This window comes from Heterodontus francisci, chromosome 32 (assembly GCF_036365525.1).
Source record: "Heterodontus francisci isolate sHetFra1 chromosome 32, sHetFra1.hap1, whole genome shotgun sequence".
NCBI lineage: Eukaryota > Metazoa > Chordata > Chondrichthyes > Heterodontiformes > Heterodontidae > Heterodontus > Heterodontus francisci.
The window spans coordinates 19,700,534-19,720,100 of NC_090402.1; the positions used below are offsets into that span (position 1 = coordinate 19,700,534).

General features: G+C 41.9%; 1 protein-coding gene across 3 annotated transcripts in view; it reads left to right on the forward strand.

Annotated features, from left to right (window-relative positions):
- garnl3 (GTPase activating Rap/RanGAP domain like 3) overlaps positions 1 to 18,911 on the forward strand; it is a 455,189-nt gene extending 436,278 nt beyond the window's left edge. For all 3 annotated transcript variants that reach the window (XM_068012410.1, XM_068012409.1, XM_068012411.1), the window contains 3 exons: positions 3,053 to 3,262; positions 10,496 to 10,616; positions 18,157 to 18,911. In XM_068012410.1, coding sequence (XP_067868511.1) covers positions 3,053 to 3,262; positions 10,496 to 10,616; positions 18,157 to 18,316 — 491 coding nt within the window. In that variant the 3' untranslated portion in view covers positions 18,317 to 18,911. The remainder of the gene's footprint in view (positions 1 to 3,052; positions 3,263 to 10,495; positions 10,617 to 18,156) is intronic.
- Positions 18,912 to 19,567: the final 656 nt, after the last annotated feature.

The following is a 19,567-nucleotide window of genomic DNA, read 5'->3' on the forward strand; positions in this document are numbered from 1 at the left end:
CAAGGTGGGGGGGAGGGGGTCATAAAATTGAATGAGTGATGTTTGTGGGGGGGGGGGGGAGGGGGTGAGCGTTCCTGACCCCCTCCTACCACCGTTGCAATTTTACGCGGGTCAGCAGCTGCAAGCAACAGCCCACCCACCCGAGGCCAATCAAGGCCGTTAAGTGGCCAATTAACTGGCACTTAAGGGCCTCTGCCCACCATTGGCTGGCGGGTGGCTGAGGCCTCAAAAAGCCCGCCTGATGAAACCAGGTGGCCTTCTTGTGGGCTGGTGGGGGGGCCCTCCGGATCGGGCACCCTGTGCCCCACGGAAAGCCGCCCTCGAAGCCCCAAGTGTCCCCAACGTACAACACTCCCCCTGCTCCCCTAACCGATCACCCTTGCCTCGCCGGGGCCTGGCCAATTGTCCCCGGCGAGGCCCTAAACACTTACCTTTTTTCTGGGGCCGTCCTTCCTGTTAGTTCTGTTGGCTGGGTGTAGTCCCAGCAGTGGCCACCACTCCCAGTGGCGCTGCTGGGACTAAGAGCTGCTGGCCTGCTGATTGACTGGCAGCTCCATTAAGCAGGACTTCTTGCCTCAAAGAATTGGAAATCCCGCCCAAGACCAATTGAAGGCCTGGGGAGCGAAAAATCCCGGTATGGCTCCTTAGGCCCACGGAGGCGGGCTCGCCACCGACTTTTCGGCTGGTGGATGGAGCCTCCCGCCCAATGAAAAATTCCAGCCATTGTGTTTTGCACCTGTGCATTAGCTTTACGAGATTTGTGTATCTGGGCACCCAAGTCCCTTTGGCCAGCCACGGCGCCTCACTATGAAGAAAAGATTCTGGTTTGTCTTTCTCGCATCTCACACCTTCACACATTGCACTCCATCTGCCATACTTGTGCCCACTCACTTCATCTAGAATCAAAGTTACCAGATAGTTTAGGATGACGAAGGCCTTTCATCCCATTTACACTCATCCTTTCTAAATAAAATCCTACCAATGTCACACTGTAGCACTTCGCTGTTTCTTAAACTGTTTCTTAGTCTTCACCTCAGCTCCGTATGGATCTTTATAACATAGTAATCAATTTTATATTTATAATGCAATAATAAAAACTTCATAAGACTCTAAGTCACCATGATCTGCGATATAAAATGTCTTTTTTGGTTCCCTCATTAATGGGAAATCCCAAACATCCCAATTTTTACATTCATTTGGGGGATATGGGTGTCACTGGCTAAGCAAACATTTATTGCCCATTCCTAACTGCCCTTGAGAAGGTGGTGGTGAGCTGCCTTCTTGAAGCACCGCAATCCTTGGGGTGTAGGTACACGAACAGTGTTGTTAGGAAGGGAGTTCCAGGATTTTGACCCCATGTTTTCCTCGCTCTCTCTGTCCCCCTGTCTCTCTGTTCCCCCCTCTCTGTCTGTCTGTCCCCCTCTCTCTCTGTCTGTCCCCCTCTCTGTCTTTGTCCGCCACCACCCCCGCCCTCCCCTGGTGACAATTGCAGGGAGCGGGAGCGATCAGCACAGCAGCTTTATGTTTGGTCAGTTTTTATTTAAATCACGTTATCAGTTTCACAGCTGACAGATGCTGACAACAGGAACAGCAGTTTCCCAACTTCGGACAGATTCGGGGTTTTCCCGGCAGCCTTTTAAAAAAAAAAGGTCAGAACCCGGCGGAAACACTGACTCTGTTCGAAGTTCAGAAATGCTGTTCCTGATGTCAGCACCTGTCAGCTGTGAAACTGTCAGCACAACTTTTTAAAAAGCTGTTCTGAAAGAAAAAAATGCAAAATTTCTCATCTTTGAAATAGATCCGCGGGCCGGATGGAAACTCGGCCCGTGGGCCGTATGTTGGACAACAAGAGTTTAATAAAGGGTTACCAAAATTAAATTCCACGTTGAAGTTAAGCAACAGACATGCATGTCCGCTTGCAATTAGGAGTAATTTGAAGATGAGTATTAACATGCATCAGTGCAATGAAATGCTGTTGAATATTCAAGCTCAGTGTATTAACAAAACAGAGGCTAGTAATGCTCAGTCTGTGAACATGTCCTGTCCACATTGAAATGATGTGATGGCTCCATCACACCACCTTCTGGTTTATGTCCTCAGCTGAGTGATGATTATTTCTTTGCAGTTTGGCAGCAGAGAAGGTGAAACCTGTTTTGCGTGGGTGAATTGGCAATCGCTGTCTTGTTAATAGTTGCATCATCTGGAATAGCAATGTCACTGAGAAACTTCGTTAAAGTAATAACTAACTTGTTAAGGACCTGATGTTTAAAAACTAACTGACCCTTCAGATTTCGTTATTGATTTTAATCTTATAGGATCAATAGTATTATTGTTAGAGTCGGTTTGATACAGGACCACAAGGTTGAGTGACTCGCTACAGCCAGATTTTTTCATTAGTAAGTGCCAAAAATATATTCAGGTCAAATAAGGGCTTGTGCATTGATGGAAAGTCCAGATTTAGAATGTTTTAATTAGGTCCACAATATAGTATATAACACCTTCCATCAGTAGTGACTCTCATTACCATAGAATCAGAAGGAGGCCATTCAGCCCATCATGCCTGTGCAAGCTCTCTGAGTTACAAATTAGTGCCACTCTCCTGCTGTTTCTCCAGAGTCCTTCAAATTTTTCCTTTTTAAGTATGTGTCCAGTTCCCTTTTGAACGTTAATATTGAATCTGCTTCCACCACCATTATAATCAGATAATGATGTAAAAATGTCCGCTGGTTTGTATTGAGTTTCTGGTTAAGTTGATACAATTTTTTTTTTTACAAATGTTAATTTTAAATGTTATAATTCATTGCTAAGTTCATTTTAATAATAACACCATGTTAGTAAATAATTTATTTCAATTGATTACGACACTCTGTAATAGATAATGAGGCAAAGTTCCTAGGCTCTATTGTACAGGTGATACTATGATGAGGATATGCTAGCCCACTGTAATTAGTAATCATTCTCCGTGTATAACGCATTGGTAACATTAACTACCCCAGTACAAGGCATGGTGTGCTTGATGGTTGCTAACAATATTGTTGTGTTGTATTTTAAGGTGAAATTCAGTGGAAGCACATTTATAAGATTCCTCTCAGCAATCTCGTTGGAAGGAGCATTGAGCGGCCTCTGAAGTCGCCTCTGGTTGCCAAGGTTATTACCACTCCTACGTCCAGTGCAATTGCAGCGATGCCAGTAACCCATTCGCTTTCACTTTCCCGCATGGAGATCAAAGAGATTGCTTGCAGAACACGCAAAGAGTTGCTGGGTAAGGGTTGTTTTATCTTTCCCCTGAATGACAAACTGTAGCTTCCCTGCTCTCCCAGAATCAGCCTGTAACTTGAGTAGTTGTCTTTGACTCACTCTGAATTCCCCAACTTGCCTTTTTGCACCTGGCACCTTTCCCAGATTTTGGAGGAGCCCATTAAGTGAGGAATTGTAGACAAAATGCAGTGTTTATTTAAAATGAGATTCAAAATGAGGTGGCAGTGCATCTCTGAAACAGTGTAGAACAGAACACTGTTATCGGGTACTTTGCATGGTGTGTGTGAGTAAACCCTTAATGATAAGTCCTGATGTCATGGGGACAGGTGGGGGTAGGTCTCAGTTTCAGCTACAACTCTGGTCAACTAAAATGAACACTCTGTTGGTGTCTTTATATTTGTTGTTTATCTTTTAAGCCCATATTTTCTTTCTCTCTTTGTCTTTGTCTCTCTCTGTCTCTCATTCCCTCTCTCTCTGTCTGACTGACTCTCTCCTCGCTCTTTATTTCCTCCCTCCCTCTCCTTTCCCTCTCTTCCCTCCCCTCCCGCCCCCCACCAACCTCAATCGCAATTAGCCAAGGAAACCAACCATGTGGAATTCAACCTGGAGAAGTGTGAGGTGATGCATTTGGGGAGGTCAAACAAGGCAAAGGAACACAATAAATGGGAAAATACTGAGAAGTGTAGAGGAAGTGAGGGATCTTGGAGTGAATGTGCACAGATCCCTGAAGGTAGCAGGACTGGTTGATAAGATGGTTAAGAAGGCATATGGAATCCTTTCCTTTATTAGCCGAGGCATAGAATATAAGAACAGGGAGGTTATGCTGGAACTGTATAACTCATTGGTTAAGCCACAACTTGAATACTGTGTGCAGTTCTGGTCCCCTCATTACCGAAAGGATATAATTGCACTAGAGAGGGTGCAGAGGAGATTTACGAGGATGTTGCAGGGACTGGAAAAATGCAGCTATGAGGAAAGATTGGATCGGCTGGGGTTGTTCTCCTTAGAACAGAGAAGGCTGCAGGGAGATTTGATTGAGATATACAAAATTGTGAGGGAATGGATAGAGTGGAGGTGAAGGGTCTATTCACCTTAATAGAGAGGTCAGTGATGAGGGGGTATTGATTTAAAGTGATTGGTAGAAAAATTAGGGGGCAGATTCTCTGGTTTGACTGCAACAGGGTTTATCCTTTTTTAACACAGTGATTGAACTTACCACCTCAGTGAGCGCTTGCTCCTCTTCCTCTACTGTAATTGAAAAAGAATCAATCAGACAGATTTTCTTGAGTTTAAACAAGAAAGAACGTAAGTTTATTACTCTTAACACTCTAAACCGGTTAAAATTACTAAAATACGCTACGCATTCATGCACACATTCACAGGAGAGTCACTCACACATACACAAATAGATTACATAGGGAAAACAGCTTTGGTAGTTGGAGTAGAGTCCGGAATGAATGGAATTTAGATACAGTCTTAAATCTCAAGTCCTCAGTTGAAGTTGTATTTCTGAAGTCTTCGCTGGGCCACGTGCACAGTTGTGGGCTTGCTTCTCTCGGGGCTCCTGAAGGCAGAAGAGGGGCTTGTCCCCTGGTTGCTGGCTGTGGCAGTCTGTAGGCTTGAGGGGCTTTACCAGTTGCAACCGGGTCTTCTCTTGATTTTTACTGGAGAGAGAGAGAGAGCGAGACCTGCTTTGTAGATGGCTTTTCAGTTACTACTGCCTGCTTTCTGTGTGACAAAGCCTACAATCTCTCCAGAGCTGCGCAGGCAGTCATATAGACTGCTGCGGTTCAAGAAGGCAGCTCACCACCACCTACTCGAGCAATTAGGGATGGGCAATAAATGCTGGCCTAGCCAGCGACGCCTACATCCCATGAATGAATAATAAAAAAAGATGAGGAAAACCTTTTTCACCTAGAGGGTGGTGATGGTCTGGAACTCACTGCCTGAAAGGGTAGTTGAGGCAGAGACCCTCAACTCATTCAAAAGGAGTCTGGATATGCACCTCAAATGCCGTAATCTGCAGGACTACGGACCAAGTGCTGGAAGATGGAATTAGAATAGGTGGATCGTTTTTCGGCTGGCACAGACACGATGGGTCAAATAGCCTCTTTCTGTGCCTTAAACTTTCTATGATTCTATTTATGCCTTAAAACAACAGCATTCGTTGCTACAGAAGTGGCTTCAGCCAGGTTTGGCCCCAATGCAGCTCTTAACAAAGCTAACAGTTAGAAATTAGGTATTGTCTTAGCAAAGCAAAAGATAGATCAAATAATCTGCTTTACAATTCCTTTTTTGCTCTCTGCTTGGTTAGGATTATAAATTAAATAAAATAACTATAAATTGTCATACTCTTCAGAAGGAGAATTAATTCAGCAGGCCTTAACTGCAGTTTTCAAATAAGCAGACTATTCTTTCAAGCTAGAGGCTATTTTTTAGAACCTAAAGCTGAAGCTTAAAACTGAAGAAAATATTTAAATCTTTCTTCTTCACCGAACATCTCTGGACAGCACTGTTGAGTTGCTAAATTGTCCCTGCTTGTATACTTTTTGTGCATGGAAAGCTGTTTCCAGTGGGGTTCCACAGGGCTCAGTGTTGGGTCCCTTGCTGTCTGTGGTATATATTAATGATTTGGACTTAAATGTGGGTCGCATGATTGGGAAATTTGCTGATGACACATAAATTGGCCATGTAGTTGAGGAGGATAGCTGTAGACTCCAGAATGATATCAATGGTTTGGTTGAGTGGGTGGAAAAGTGGCAAATGGAATTCAATCCAGATAAGTGTGAGGTAATGCATTTGGGTAGGGCAAATAAAGCGAGGGAATACACAATAAACAGGAGTATATTGGGAAGGGTAGAAGAAGTGAGAGACCTTGGAGTGCATGTTCACAGGTCCCTGAAGGTGGCAGGACAGGTATACAAAGTAGTGAAGAAGGCATACGGAATGCTTTCCTTTATTGGCCGAGGTATAGAATTCAAAAGCAGGGATGTAATACTGGAACTGTTTAAAACGCTGGTTAGGCCACAGTTGGAGTATTGCGTATAGTTCTAGTCGCCACATTACAGGAAGGACATAATTGCTCTGGAGAGAGTACACCAGACATTTACAAGAATGTTGCCAGGGCTCGAAAGTTGCAGCTATGAGGAAAGATTGGATAGGTTAGGGTTGTTTTCCTTAGAACAGAGGAGGCTGAGGGGTGACTTAATAGAGGTGTACAAAATTATGAGGGGCCTAGATAGAGTAGATAGGAAGGACCTGTTTCCCCTAGTGGAGAGGTGAATTACCAGGGGGCACAGATCTAAGATGATTGGTGGAAGGATTAGAGGGGACATGGGGAAAAACTTTTTCACCCAGAGGGTGGTGGATGTCTGGAATTCACTGCCAGGAATGGTGGTGGAGGCAGAAACCCTCAATTCTTTTAAAAGGTACCTGGACATACACCTAAGGCTAAGGACCGGGTGCTGGAAGGTGGAATTAAATTGGGTGGCTAGTTTTTTTGGCCGGCACAGCATAATCTTTCTATGGTTCTGTGGTACTCGAGTGGCATTTCCAGTCAGTAGCTGTGGCTTTGATGGCACAACTCACTCAAAATTGGCGAAACCAGCGCAAAAGGTTGAGAATTTTATGTGCAACTTCCATTCAGCATAATTTGAGTTTCTGCAATTTTTTTCCTAGCTTAAAAACATTGCACGAGAAGCAGGGCCCACCCAAAAAATTAGCCATGCCACAGATCAAATTAATAAGCATTGCAAGTTTTCACTAATTGTGCTTGTTTGCAGGTGTTCAAGGAGGCTCTGAAAATTAAGCTGTTTTTAGGCACATTTTAACATCTTGCAATTTTTTTAAATTTACTAAGAAACTGACTACTGTACACCATTATAACCAGTAAATGGGTTGGCATAGTTCTTTAAAAATCATTTTGAGTTGTTTAAAATGGGATTACTCACAGTTGGGGACTAGACACTAATTAAAACTGGTGTTTTTTTAATGACAAATCTGTTTTCAGATGTATGAATCGAACTTCACCAAGTTACCATTCTTAAATATATCAAATAATATTTTTTAAAGCAAATAATTTTTTTTTAAATTGCTTTCTAAAATGCCCAATTTTGCTGGTTCAAGTAAGATTTTACGTTTGTCGATTTGCAAATGAGTTTGAGTGGAAAATAGAGAAAATAAAATATTTCTCAAAGCAAGCGCCAAAAAAAGCAACTTATATTTAACTCGTGCATTTTATGTCCTCTGGAAAGGATATTTTCACCCAATTTGAGTTCAATGGATGGAACAATGTCTATAGTTAAAGCTGTTCTTGTCCACAATTTGTTGGTCCAACACTGGGGTCTCCTTATTTGTCTTTGTGCTCTTCAAGCTGCAGAATGTTAATAATCTGCAGAGGTTTTTCTGTATTACCAATAAATTCAGACATGACTGGTAATTTCATGGGTTTTTTGACAGACTTTTCATCCGTAAAGGGAACTGTAGATTTGAGTAAACATATGAGCAAGAATGCAGTAACAGACTCAGCGGTTAGCACCGCAGCCTCACAGCTCCAGCGACCCGGGTTCAATTCTGGGTACTGCCTGTGTGGAGTTTGCAAGTTCTCCCTGTGTCTGCGTGGGTTTCCTCCGGGTGCTCCGGTTTCCTCCCACAGCCAAAAGACTTGCAGGTTGATAGGTGAATTGGCCATTATAAATTGCCACTAGTATAGGTAGGTGGTAGGGGAATATAGGGACAGGTGAGGATGTGGTAGGAATATGGGATTAGTGCAGGATTAATATAAGTGGGTGGTTAATGGTCGGCACAGACTCGGTGGGCCGAAGGGCCTGTTTCAGTGCTGTATCTCTAAATCTAAATAAAAAATCTAAATTGCACAAGAGTACAACTTTACTGCACAGAAAGGAGAACATTTGATAATGCTAACATGTTGTTCTAAGTGTTAAAAGATATATTTTCCATCTACATTAAATTGCATTTTTGATTTATATCTATAAATACTTATTCTCTGAAATTTAATCTCTTTTCCATGGAGCAGTGGTTCTCAAACTTTTTTGGTTGACAGACTCCTCTTCTAATGGACTAGCAACCATAGACACCACACCCCCAATCTAAATTGTGATACAATATATGAAAATGCTGCACGTAGAGAGCGTTTTAATAATGCTCTTAGGAAAACAAACATTTACTTTTATGCCACTTTCTGTGCTCCTCCACGTGCACCTCCCTTTCTAGGTGAGACAGCCAGCTCACTCTGTGCTACACATGTGGTGGCCACACTCTGCCCCCATCTTCGGACTTCTACTTTCACATTATTCTGGGAACCCCCAGGTGTCCCGCAGACCCCAGTTTGAGAAACCACTGCTCTAGAGTAGATAGTAACACGTTACAGACTTGATTATTGCATCGTTACAGCTGGAATATTAAATAAATACATAACCCGCTAATAAAAACAAATCAAAGTAGAAGCATAGTACACAACAGCATCTTTCTAAATTTATGATATAAATGTATTATTTCCTATTGTAAATTTATTGGGATCACCTCTGCAATGACTACAATATTCAGCTTTACGTTTTCTGCTTTTCACCTTCTATTTTAGCATTATAAGAAAGAAAAAAGAACTTGTATTTAATTCGTCCATTTTATGTCCTCAGAAAATCTTAGTGTTTTGCAACCAATGTATTATTTTTGAAGTGTGTTAATTGTTTTGTAGGCAGATGCAGGAGCCTACTTTCACACAGCAAAGGTCCCACAAGCAACGGTCAGGTGAATTATCACTCACACTGTTCTGATGGTATTTTGATTAATGTTGCCCAGACATCATGATAACTCCCTGCTGCCCTTCAAATAGTGCCATGGGATCGAAACCTGATCGGGCAGGCCAGACCTCAGTTTAACTCCTCATCCAAACATGGCACTTCCAATGATGCAGCAATATTGCCCTGAACTTTCAGCATAGATTATGTGCTCAAGTCCTAGAAAGGAACTAAAACCTAAATGCTTTTGACTTTGAGGAAAAGGTGTCACCAGCTTAGCTAAGCTGGTCTTCGGTTATTAGAAACATTCTTTGATAGAATGGTTAGAATGTGGAATGCTCTTCCACAAACTGCTGTTGAAGCAGAGTCTAAAAGTTCTTTTAAAAGAGAATCACGGTAGATAGTTGCTTAATGTAGAGGAACATTAAAGGGTGAGGGGAACAAGTAGGGGAGCTCGTTTAGATGAGGTGAATTCCTGTGGAGCAAAACACTGACACAGTCTTGATGGGTCAAAAGACCAATATCTGTGCAATAACGTTGCACAATTCTGTGATTTCTTTTTATAATTGTGTAAGGACATCAAATATCAAATAGAAATCTTAACCTTAGTCATAAAGTGTTGTGTCTTAGCAGCTCTGTGTCTCAAACTTCAGTATTCCTCAGTCATAAATGACTGAATCCATCGGACAAGCTGAAGATCATCAATATTTTATTAAAGAAAGATACAAGTTGCTGAGAAAATGTTACTGAAGCCGTTACATCTCTGCTTTCTAAAGCGGCATCGTCATTGTTTCAGCAATGCGTATTAAATGATTTTCAGGGTATTACCCAATTATGATACACTCAGGCAAATAATGAGCTTTGCCTGCTGTTTTACCTGAAGCTAAACCAACATAGTCAATCCATTGGCAAAAGAGTTAAAATATTCTGATCTTGTATTAGAACACTATTCCTCATGAGAATGGTGTGGTTTATGGTCCAGTGATCCTAAGTAGTCCTGTACCCAGCTTTAATTGTTTGCATCACAAGAGCAAAGAGGAAGAAGTGTATAAGGAAATTGAAATTTTAACTGTGTAACTCTCTTAAATTGCTGTCGAGCTGATTTAAAATGAGAACTTGTTTGAAGCCTAAGGCAGTTTTATTAGCAGGTAAGCCAATGTATATGCTGACTTTTAGTCATCTGTATGCATGATAATCTGATATCTGCCATTTAACCAACTATTTCATGATGCATTTGCCAAATTTGCAGAATTGTTGCAAACCTTTTATCCTTTATCTCTTTATTTATTTGAAAGTTCTCGACCGTTATATGCAAACTACTGGAATTAACCATGATGCTTACAGGCACCTTATTGATTTCCAATTTAGTCCACCAGCCTTTGCTATATTCTAGTCTCACCAGCTGGCAGCATTGTGTGTTTTTCTTATTGAGTTGTTGCCTCCTGCTCTAAGCTTGAATATTTTGCGTGTTGCCATTTTAGGCTTAACGACTGAATCAACTACAACCAAATCTGACACTGCTCCAAAGCAGAAAAAATGGGCCCGGAAAGGAGTGGATGAAGAGCTCAGGAAAGGTGCTGTGAGATCAACAAGCAGTGACAGGTAAGCAATCGTCAATTGTATGTATTTTCATAGAAAGAGAGTTTAGCATCAGGGTGAAAAATGACATGGATTGCCTCGAAAGATTCCTGAACGCAAGTTTCAATAATTGTAAATACTGGATTATTTTGAGATGAACACCTTGATCTCATTTGGACCACTTTTTCCAGATATTAATTATTCTGAATTCTTTAGGTCCATTATTAAACCAACTGCCAAGCTATCCAACCTGAGAGAAGTTTTATGAGGTTGTACTCTTAGGTAAGTGTTGAAGGTGTAAGGAAAGACGGCTTGAGGAGCTGCTTTAGGATTCCAGAATCTTTTGGGGTCTTGATGAGATGTGATACCATAAGGTTTATCTGTGGTTTTGAGATACAGCCTTTCTCTTTTCTCTATCTCTCTCCTTTTTACTCTTTGAAAGTTTGAGCAGCAGTTTCTGTGTTTAGTGGCTGCCAAAGTGATTGGATCTCATGTTCAGTTTGGTGACTTGAGCCTCCAGGTCCCACCTTGCACACCTGAGATTGGAGAGTTTCTGACATGTGCTCCATCTACTACATTGGAATTGAAGATTATTCATTTAGTCTGTTTGATACCAAATATACCAAGTAAACAAAGTTATTATTGCACGAGGGCTGGAGTTCAAGAGTAAGTAAGTTTTGCTATATTTGTATAGAGCTGTGGTGAGACCACACCTGCAGTACTGTCCACAGTTTTGGTCTCCTTACCTCAGGAAAGATATACTTACCTTGGAAGTGGTGCAACGAAGGTTCACTGGATTGATTCCTGGGATGAGAGTGTTGTCTTAGAATGAGTGGTTGAGTTGAACGGAGTTTAGAAGAATGAGAGGTAATCTCATTAAAACTTATAAGATTCTAACAAGGCTTGACAGGGTAAACACTGAGAGGTTGTTTCCTCTGGCGGGGGAATTTAGAACATGGGGACACAGTCTCAGGATAAGGGATCCATCATTTAAGGCTGAGATGAAGAGGAACTTCTCTACTCAGAGGGTTGTGAATCTTTGGAATTTTTTTCTCCACAGGGTTGTGGATGCTCAATCATTGAGTATAGTCAAGCTGAGATATGTAGATCTTTTGGTTCTAGGGGAATCAAAAGGACATGGAGATCGGGTGGGAAAGTGGAATTGAGGTTAAAGAGCAGTCATGATCCTGTGGAAAGGCGGAGCAGGTTCAAGGGGGCCTTATGGCCTACTGTTGCTCCTGTTTGTTATATTCTTATTAGATAAGTGATATACCAAAGCAACTGAGTGAGAGAAGCTAATTGTACAGAAATTAGAGGGTTATCTTCAAAATCAGTGAGTTGGAACATGAGAGGTGGTGCTGTGTATAGCTGGCACCAAAATCCCGTGTCCACACAAAGGGACCTCCTCTATGAATCTGCCATTGACAACTCGCTGAACCTTTTGAAATGAGCAGCCAAAACTGGAGCCACAACAGTAACCCCCTAGAAAATTGGTGGAATTAAGTTATATTTTGTATCACAGTCCTGAAAGATAGCGGAATAGATTTGCATGGTGTCTAATGCTTTGATGCATCTTGAGAATCTGGCAGACAGGGGCTTTATGGTATGTAATTACAAGGTATCTAATTCCAGCAGGCATGCTGTCAGCCTGGCTTCGTAGATTATTTGGTGTCTAGTGCCAGTGTGCATTCTGAGAGACTGCTATGCAATATCCATTAATTCATCAGTGAGCTGCTATTGATATTGCAAGGCCCATTAAATTAGTAGGTAGCTTTCATTAGTGCTATGGATTTTTGAGATAGATCAGAATCCATAGTAATCTCTTGCTTTCCTTCATTTTTCTTAGGGAAACTGGAAAGAAACCACGCTATTGATACGTACGTCTGTGAAAACAGAAGCAAAAATTAAAGAGGAGAAAAGGGTACACTTAGAAAGAGAGGAACATTGGGCAAAAGATGGGACTCAGAAAGAAAGTGAACTGACAGACAGGAAAGAAAGTCCAGAAACAGAGAAAGGACATAGAGAAAGGATAGAAACAGAGAGGGCAGAGAGAAAAAGGATGGGAAAAGGACAGAAAAAAAAAAGAGAGAGACAAGGGTGAGAGAAGGTAAGACAAATACATTAGCGCCATGTTTACACAACACTGAAGAATGCAGTATTGACTCTATTCCATAGTAATGAAAGCAGGAGCCAGATTTGGACGCAGTTAAGCACGTTGGGGTGCCTTACTATGTTAAGGGCGCTTCATAAATGCAAGTTGTTGCCTGCTCACATCATTGTGAAGTGGGGAAGGCAATGTTTTACATGCCTACTCAAACACAGAGTGCTACCTGCCACCACCACTATAGTACTTGGTGATTGACAATGCCAACAAGATTGCTGATTTGTTTCAGTTATTAAATTATCAATGCTGGTAGATCAGTTTTTCTTGAATATTTAAAACAACTTTTCTTTCAGTGTGGTTTCATCCTAGTTTCTTTTGTGCAGCAACCAATGCTTTGCCAGTGTGGGACCATGGCTCCTGGGTAATTCCTGAGATGATTGGCTAAAAGTGCCTTTTCCTGTAGTTGGTAGATAAAATGAATAGCTGTGTTTTAATCTAATGCAGAATGTTTACACAGTGCTCTGAAAGCACCTGCTATCTATGACATCAACTGAAACAGTGAATTGTCATATATGCAAAGCTTTAACACTGACAGATGAAAGTTCTATCTTGGTTGATCGGAGATGAAGACCCGCAGTTTATCTGTGTAAGGCCTGCCCTGGCCTAAATCTATACAAGCTTTGATTTCTAATACTGACAAAGAAAGAACTTGGATTTATATAGTACCTTCCATGACCTCAGGATGCCCCAAAGCACTTCATAACCAATTAAATGTCTTTGAACCGTAGTCACTGTTGTGATGTAGGGAAATATACTGGCCAATTTTCCCCAGCAAGGTACCACAAACAGCAAAGATATAAGTAACTCGATAATCTGTCTTACTCACGTTGGCCAGAACACCAGGAAGGGCTCCCCTGCTCTTCTTCGAATAGTGCCATGGGATCTTTTATGAAAAATGGCATAGCACTCCCTCAGTACTTCAGGGAAGTATCAGCCTAGATTATGGGCCCAAGAGCCTCGAATGGGGCTTTTAACCCACAGCCTTCAGTCTCAGAAGAGCTCAGCCACTATTCACTGATAGCCAAGGCTAACACTGGGTCATAACGCAAACACATCTTTCCATTTAGACATTTTCTGAAATAAAAACAAACTGCTGGAAGTAAACAGCAGGTCCATCAGCATTTGTAAAGAGAAAAGAAAGGTTATGATGGATTTTGCAAACAACTTGCATCTTTAAGACATGGGCTCATTTAAATTGAACTAGAGAAACAAAATTCCAGTGTTACAATTCATGTAATGTGATGAGAAGATCTCTCCTCTTCTGCAAATACCATTCCCAGCTTCCAAATGGGAGTTAGTGGGAGGATGACTTGGTGAGGGGTGGGGGGGAAGTTGTGAATAACCTTGAGCAGGGAGCAGGGCTGGAGATTCCCTACAGTATACACCCGTCTCCATAGATTTTTACGACTCGCCCGTTGCAATTTTCAGTGCCATCTGAAAGGTCTTAGAGAACCCCAGCAGTTTGTAAGTCATTACCACTACCTTCTCAACCTTGGAAAATAATTAATCTTCAGGAATGATCTCTAGAATGCCGGTCTGGTTTCTCCATGAAGATTTTGTTTTACCAACGGTGTGCCATCCGTGGCAGCATTTTCGTCCCTGAGTCCGAAGGTTGTGGGTTCCAGTCCCACCCCCACCCCAGAGATTTGAGCGCATAATCTAGTACTGAGGGAGTACTGCACTGTTGGAGGTGCCATCTTTGAACTAAGATGTTAAACTGAGGCCCCATCTGCCCTGTCAGCTGGATGTAAAAGATCCATTATAACAAATAAGAGCAGATCAAGTTGTCCCTGGTGTCCTGGGCAATATTTATCCCTCAATCAACATCGCTAAAGCAGATTATCTGGTCATTATCACATTGCTGTTTGTGGGAGCTTGCTGTGCGCAAAATAGCAATAGCGTTTCTTACAACTGTGACTACACTTCAAAAGTTCTTCATTGGCTGTAAAGTGCTTTGGGACATCCTGAGGTCATACGAGGTGCCATATAAATGCAAGTCATTCTTTATCTTCTTACAAACTAAACCAATGCTATGGGTACAAATTGAAAGGAAAAAAACCCTGTCTATTGACTGATGTTAAATGCTGCATCACAGTACTGACAACAGTTCCACTTATTGAGGTTCTATTCAACTTCCATAGTTGGCATTCCTGGGAATGTTGCACCCCAATGGAATTAAAAATTCATCTTCTCATCTGTAACTCAACACAGATCGACCACTGTAGCTTTTCTGTCTATTCTGTGCTTGCAGAGAAAGAATGGCATTTATATAGCACCTTTCACATCTGCAGGATGTCTTCACAACCAATGAAGTACTTTTGAATTGCAGTCACTGTTGCAATGTAGGCACATATGGCAAACAATCTACGCACAGCAAAGCCCCACGAATATGTAACAAATTAAATGCCCAGTTAATCTGTTTATTAGTGGTGTTGGTTGAGGAATAAATGTTTGCCAGGGCATGGGGAGAACTCCCCTGCTCTCCTACAGGCAGTGTAAAGGCACTGTAACCTGACAGGGAAAACTGGAACTTACTTGATAAGGGAATCCATCACTTGATTTCCATCAATTCCTGTGTGCTGCATTGTATGATGCCTAATGGGGTAACTTAATTATGTGGGAATAATTCTCTATTCAGTGAAAGCAATGGATTGCAAAAACCATGTTGACAAAGGATCGATAATAGAAATGGGAGGCACTGCACTGATTAACTATATTAACAAGGTGAAAGTAGTTTTGAAAATTATTTACTCCTTGTTATTATGCATCCATTTTGTGCAGCTTTCACATCTCGTCAAAATGCCTAATGACCTCTAGAATCCCTGCCTGGTTCCCCCATGAAGTTTCTTCCCAACAGCGTGCCAGTGGGACACAGCACCATTGCTCTTTTTCAAAGAGAAATGATAATGGGGATCATTATAACCTAACCCGCCTGTCAGAAAACCCACAAGATCAGGCGCAATGCTGGTTTCACAACCTGTCCAATATTACTCTTCATTGAAGTCAATGGGCAGAGTGTGAAACCAGTGTTCCACCCATGGGTTTCCCACCCAGCAAGTTAGGTTAAAATTTACCCCTATTGAAACTTGTGGTGTTTGTGTAAGTTGTGACTTTTTTCACACCGAAGTACAACTGTAGGATATATCCAATGGTCGAACATCCAAGACACCTAAATCTAGTTGCAGCAATGTGCAGGTTGAGTCAAACAAACAGAATAGTCTTACAAGGGATTTGTTACAGCAAGATTGTTATCAAGACGCCTCCTATAGGTAATAACTGTTATATCAGAAGAAAAAGAAAAAGGAAGCATTTGTAAGGGCTGGAAGGCTAGGAACAGACGAAGCACTTGAGGAATATAAAGACAGTAGGAAGGAACTTAAGCAAGGAGTTAGGAGGGCTAAAAGGGGTCATGAAAAGTCATTGGCAAACAGGATTAAGGAAAATCCCAAGGCTTTTTATACATATATAAAGAGCAAGAGGGTAACCAGGGAAAGGGTTGGCCCACTCAAGGACAGAGATGGGAATCTATGTGTGGAGCCAGAGGAAATGGGCGAGGTGCTAAATGAGTACTTTGCATCAGTATTCACCAAAGAGAAGGACTTGGTGGATGATGAGCCTAGGGAAGGGAGTGCAGATAGTCTCAGTCATCTCATTATCAAAAAGGAGGAGGTGTTGGGTGTCTTGCAAAGCATTAAGGTAGATAAGTCCCCAAGGCCTGATGGGATCTACCCTAGAATACTGAGGGAGGCAAGGGAAGAAATTGCTGGGGCCTTGACAGAAATCTTTGCATCCTCATTGGCTACAGGTGAGGTCCCAGAGGACTGGAGAATAGCCAATATTGTTCCTTTATTTAAGAAGGATGGTAAGGATAATCCAGGAAATTATAGGCCGGTGAGCCTTACGGCAGTGGTAGGGAAATTATTAGAGAGGATTCTTCGGGACAGGATTTACTCCCATTTGGAAACAAACTTATTAGCGAGAAGCAGCATGGTTTTGTGAAGGGGAGGTTGTGTCTTACTAATTTGATTGAGTTTTTTGAGGAAGCGACGAAGATGATTGATGAAGGAAGGGCAGTGGATGTTATCTATATGGACTTTAGTAAAGCCTTTGACAAGGTCCCGCATGGCAGACTGGTACAAAAGGTGAAGTCACACGGGATCAGAGGTGAGCTGGCAAGATGGATACGGAACTGGCTCGGTCATAGAAGACAGAGGGTATCAGTGGATAGGTGTTTTTCTGAATGGATGGATGTGACTAGTGGTGTTCCGCAGGGATCAGTGCTGGGACCTTTGCTGTTTGTAGTATATATAAATGATTTGGAGGAAAATGTAGCTGGTCTGATTAGTAAATTTGCGGACAACACAAAGGTTGGTGGAGTTGCGGATAATGATGAGGATTGTCAGAGGATACAGCAGGATATAGATCAGTTGGAGACTTGGGTGAAGAAATGGCAGATGGCGTTTAATCCGGACAAATGTGAGGTAATGCATTTTGGAAGGTCTAATGCAGGTGCAAGGTATACAGTAAATGGCAGAACCTGTAGGAATATTGACAGGCAGAGAGATCTGGGCGTACAGGTCCACAGGTCACTGAAAGTGGCAGCGCAGGTGGATAAGGTCGTCAAGAAGGCATACGGCATGCTTGCCTTCATCGGTCGGGGCACAGAGTATAAAAATTGGCAAGTCATGTTGCAGCTGTACAGAACCTTAGTTAGGCCACACTTAGAATATTGCGTGCAATTCTGGTCGCCACACTACCAGAAGGACGTGGAGGCTTTGGAGAGGGTACAGAGGAGGTTTACGAGGATGTTGCCTGGTCTGGAAGGCATTAGCTATGAGGAGAGGTTGGAAAAACTCGGATTGTTTTCACTGGAACAACGGAGGTGGAGGGGCGACATGATAGAGGTTTACAAAGTTATGAGCGGCATGGACAGAGTGGATAGTCAGAAGCTTTTTCCCAGGGTGGAAGAGTCAGTTACTAGGGGACATAGGTTTAAAGTGCGAGGGGCAAAGTTTAGAGGGGATGTGCGAGGCAAGTTTTACACAGAGGGTGGTGAGTGCCTGGAACTTGCTGCCAGGGGAGGTGGTGGAAGCAGATACGATAGCGACGTTTAAGAGACACCTTGACAAATACATGAATAGGAAGGGAATAGAGGGATATGGGCCCTGGAAGTGCAGAAGGTATTAGTTTAGGCAGGCATCAAGATCGGCGCAGGCTTGGAGGGCCGAATGGCCTGTTCCTGTGCTGTACTGTTCTTTGTTCGTTGTTCTTTGTGAGGTGTTAGTGAGCTTTCTGTGCCCATTCATTGTTTAAATGCCCAGCCCCCTCCACCCACTCCCCTCGGACCCAGGAATAAAGCCTTGACTCCAAAACATTTTGATTTTATTTTCTTGTTTGCAGGATTCTGTCGGAGATAATTGACACTGAGGCAGAAACCCAGCGGCATTTATCCACCAGCTCCGATCCAGACACAACAGCGAACAGAGAAGAGAGCCCCCCACCTACCAGCTCATTTCACCTGAATACGTCTTTTGATGAAGAAATTCTAGACCTGAAGTGATAACCCGCAGACTGTTGCTTTTTTTAAAAATCCTTTCTTTTCCCTTCCTGATTAATCTGTAACCATAGCAACCTACCCAAAATGTATAGTGCATGTCTGCTCCGTTCTGTTTATTGCTGTTGCACTTCAAAAGACCGACAACCTCTGTTTCTCCTATTTAATGTGAATTCCACACACTTAATATGAGCCTTGACTAAAAGTTTTGGAATATTTTTGCAGATGATTTACTTATTATTTATTACCACGTATTTATCTCGTTGAATGGAAGAACTTTGTTGGCTGAGGTTTGTACATTTTGTTTCGTCGGCCTAATGTTTGGTTTTGAACCCTTGGCCTATTAGCAGTAGTTTTGTACTCAATGAATATGTACTGTCAAAACTGTTGCTGGACCTCTGTGATGGAAAAAAAACACCAACTGTCTTAAAATATTGTATTGCTATTGTTTTTAATGCCAAGAAATAAATGTAACTGTTTTGTGTTTCAAATGTTGCCTCTAAAATTACTGAATTCGTACCTATAAAAATATCTATTTTCAGTGCTAATGTGCACTGCTGTGAAAGTAGATTATAATTCTGTTAATTAATATGAAATGAATATTAAGGGATATAAAATGTGTTTTTCTTTACAACTTAAAATATATTCAGTTCACCTGATAAGTGAATATTTTTGTTAAGTGAATGTAAATTGAAAAATAAATGAAAAGCATTTTCTGTCTAAATGTATTTACTCCTGAGGTGAGATTCAGGGGGAGTCTTTGTGAAAATGATGCTTAAATAAATCTGTATTTATTATCTGGGATACGCTGGACAATGTTCTTTTCATAAGGGTCCTCTTTAACAATAAGTGCCACGTCACGATTTGACCAGAGCCAGTCAATTTGTGAGCTGGAAGTCTCGTTGACTCAGAATCTGAAGCTGCCACAGTTTGATTCATTATAGTTACACATTTTAGTTGCTAAAACTGCTTAATTTAAACTTGGAAACTAATTCTGAAAATTGGTTGCATTGCCTTTTCAGTTATATTAAGGAAAGGGACATGTTGGGTCTCATTAGCAAAAATGACCATTACTGTTTGATGCTGTTCTGCACAGTGCTGCTTAAGGCAGTTGCCATTAAGGATCTCTGTTTGTTGTCAACCAGAACATTGGGAATGAGTGGTGTACAAGTGGATAATGCTCAACTCACTGACGTGCTCATGGTCTGCAGGTAACTTGGATTAAAGACATTGGAGATTAAACTCAGGGCAGCAGAG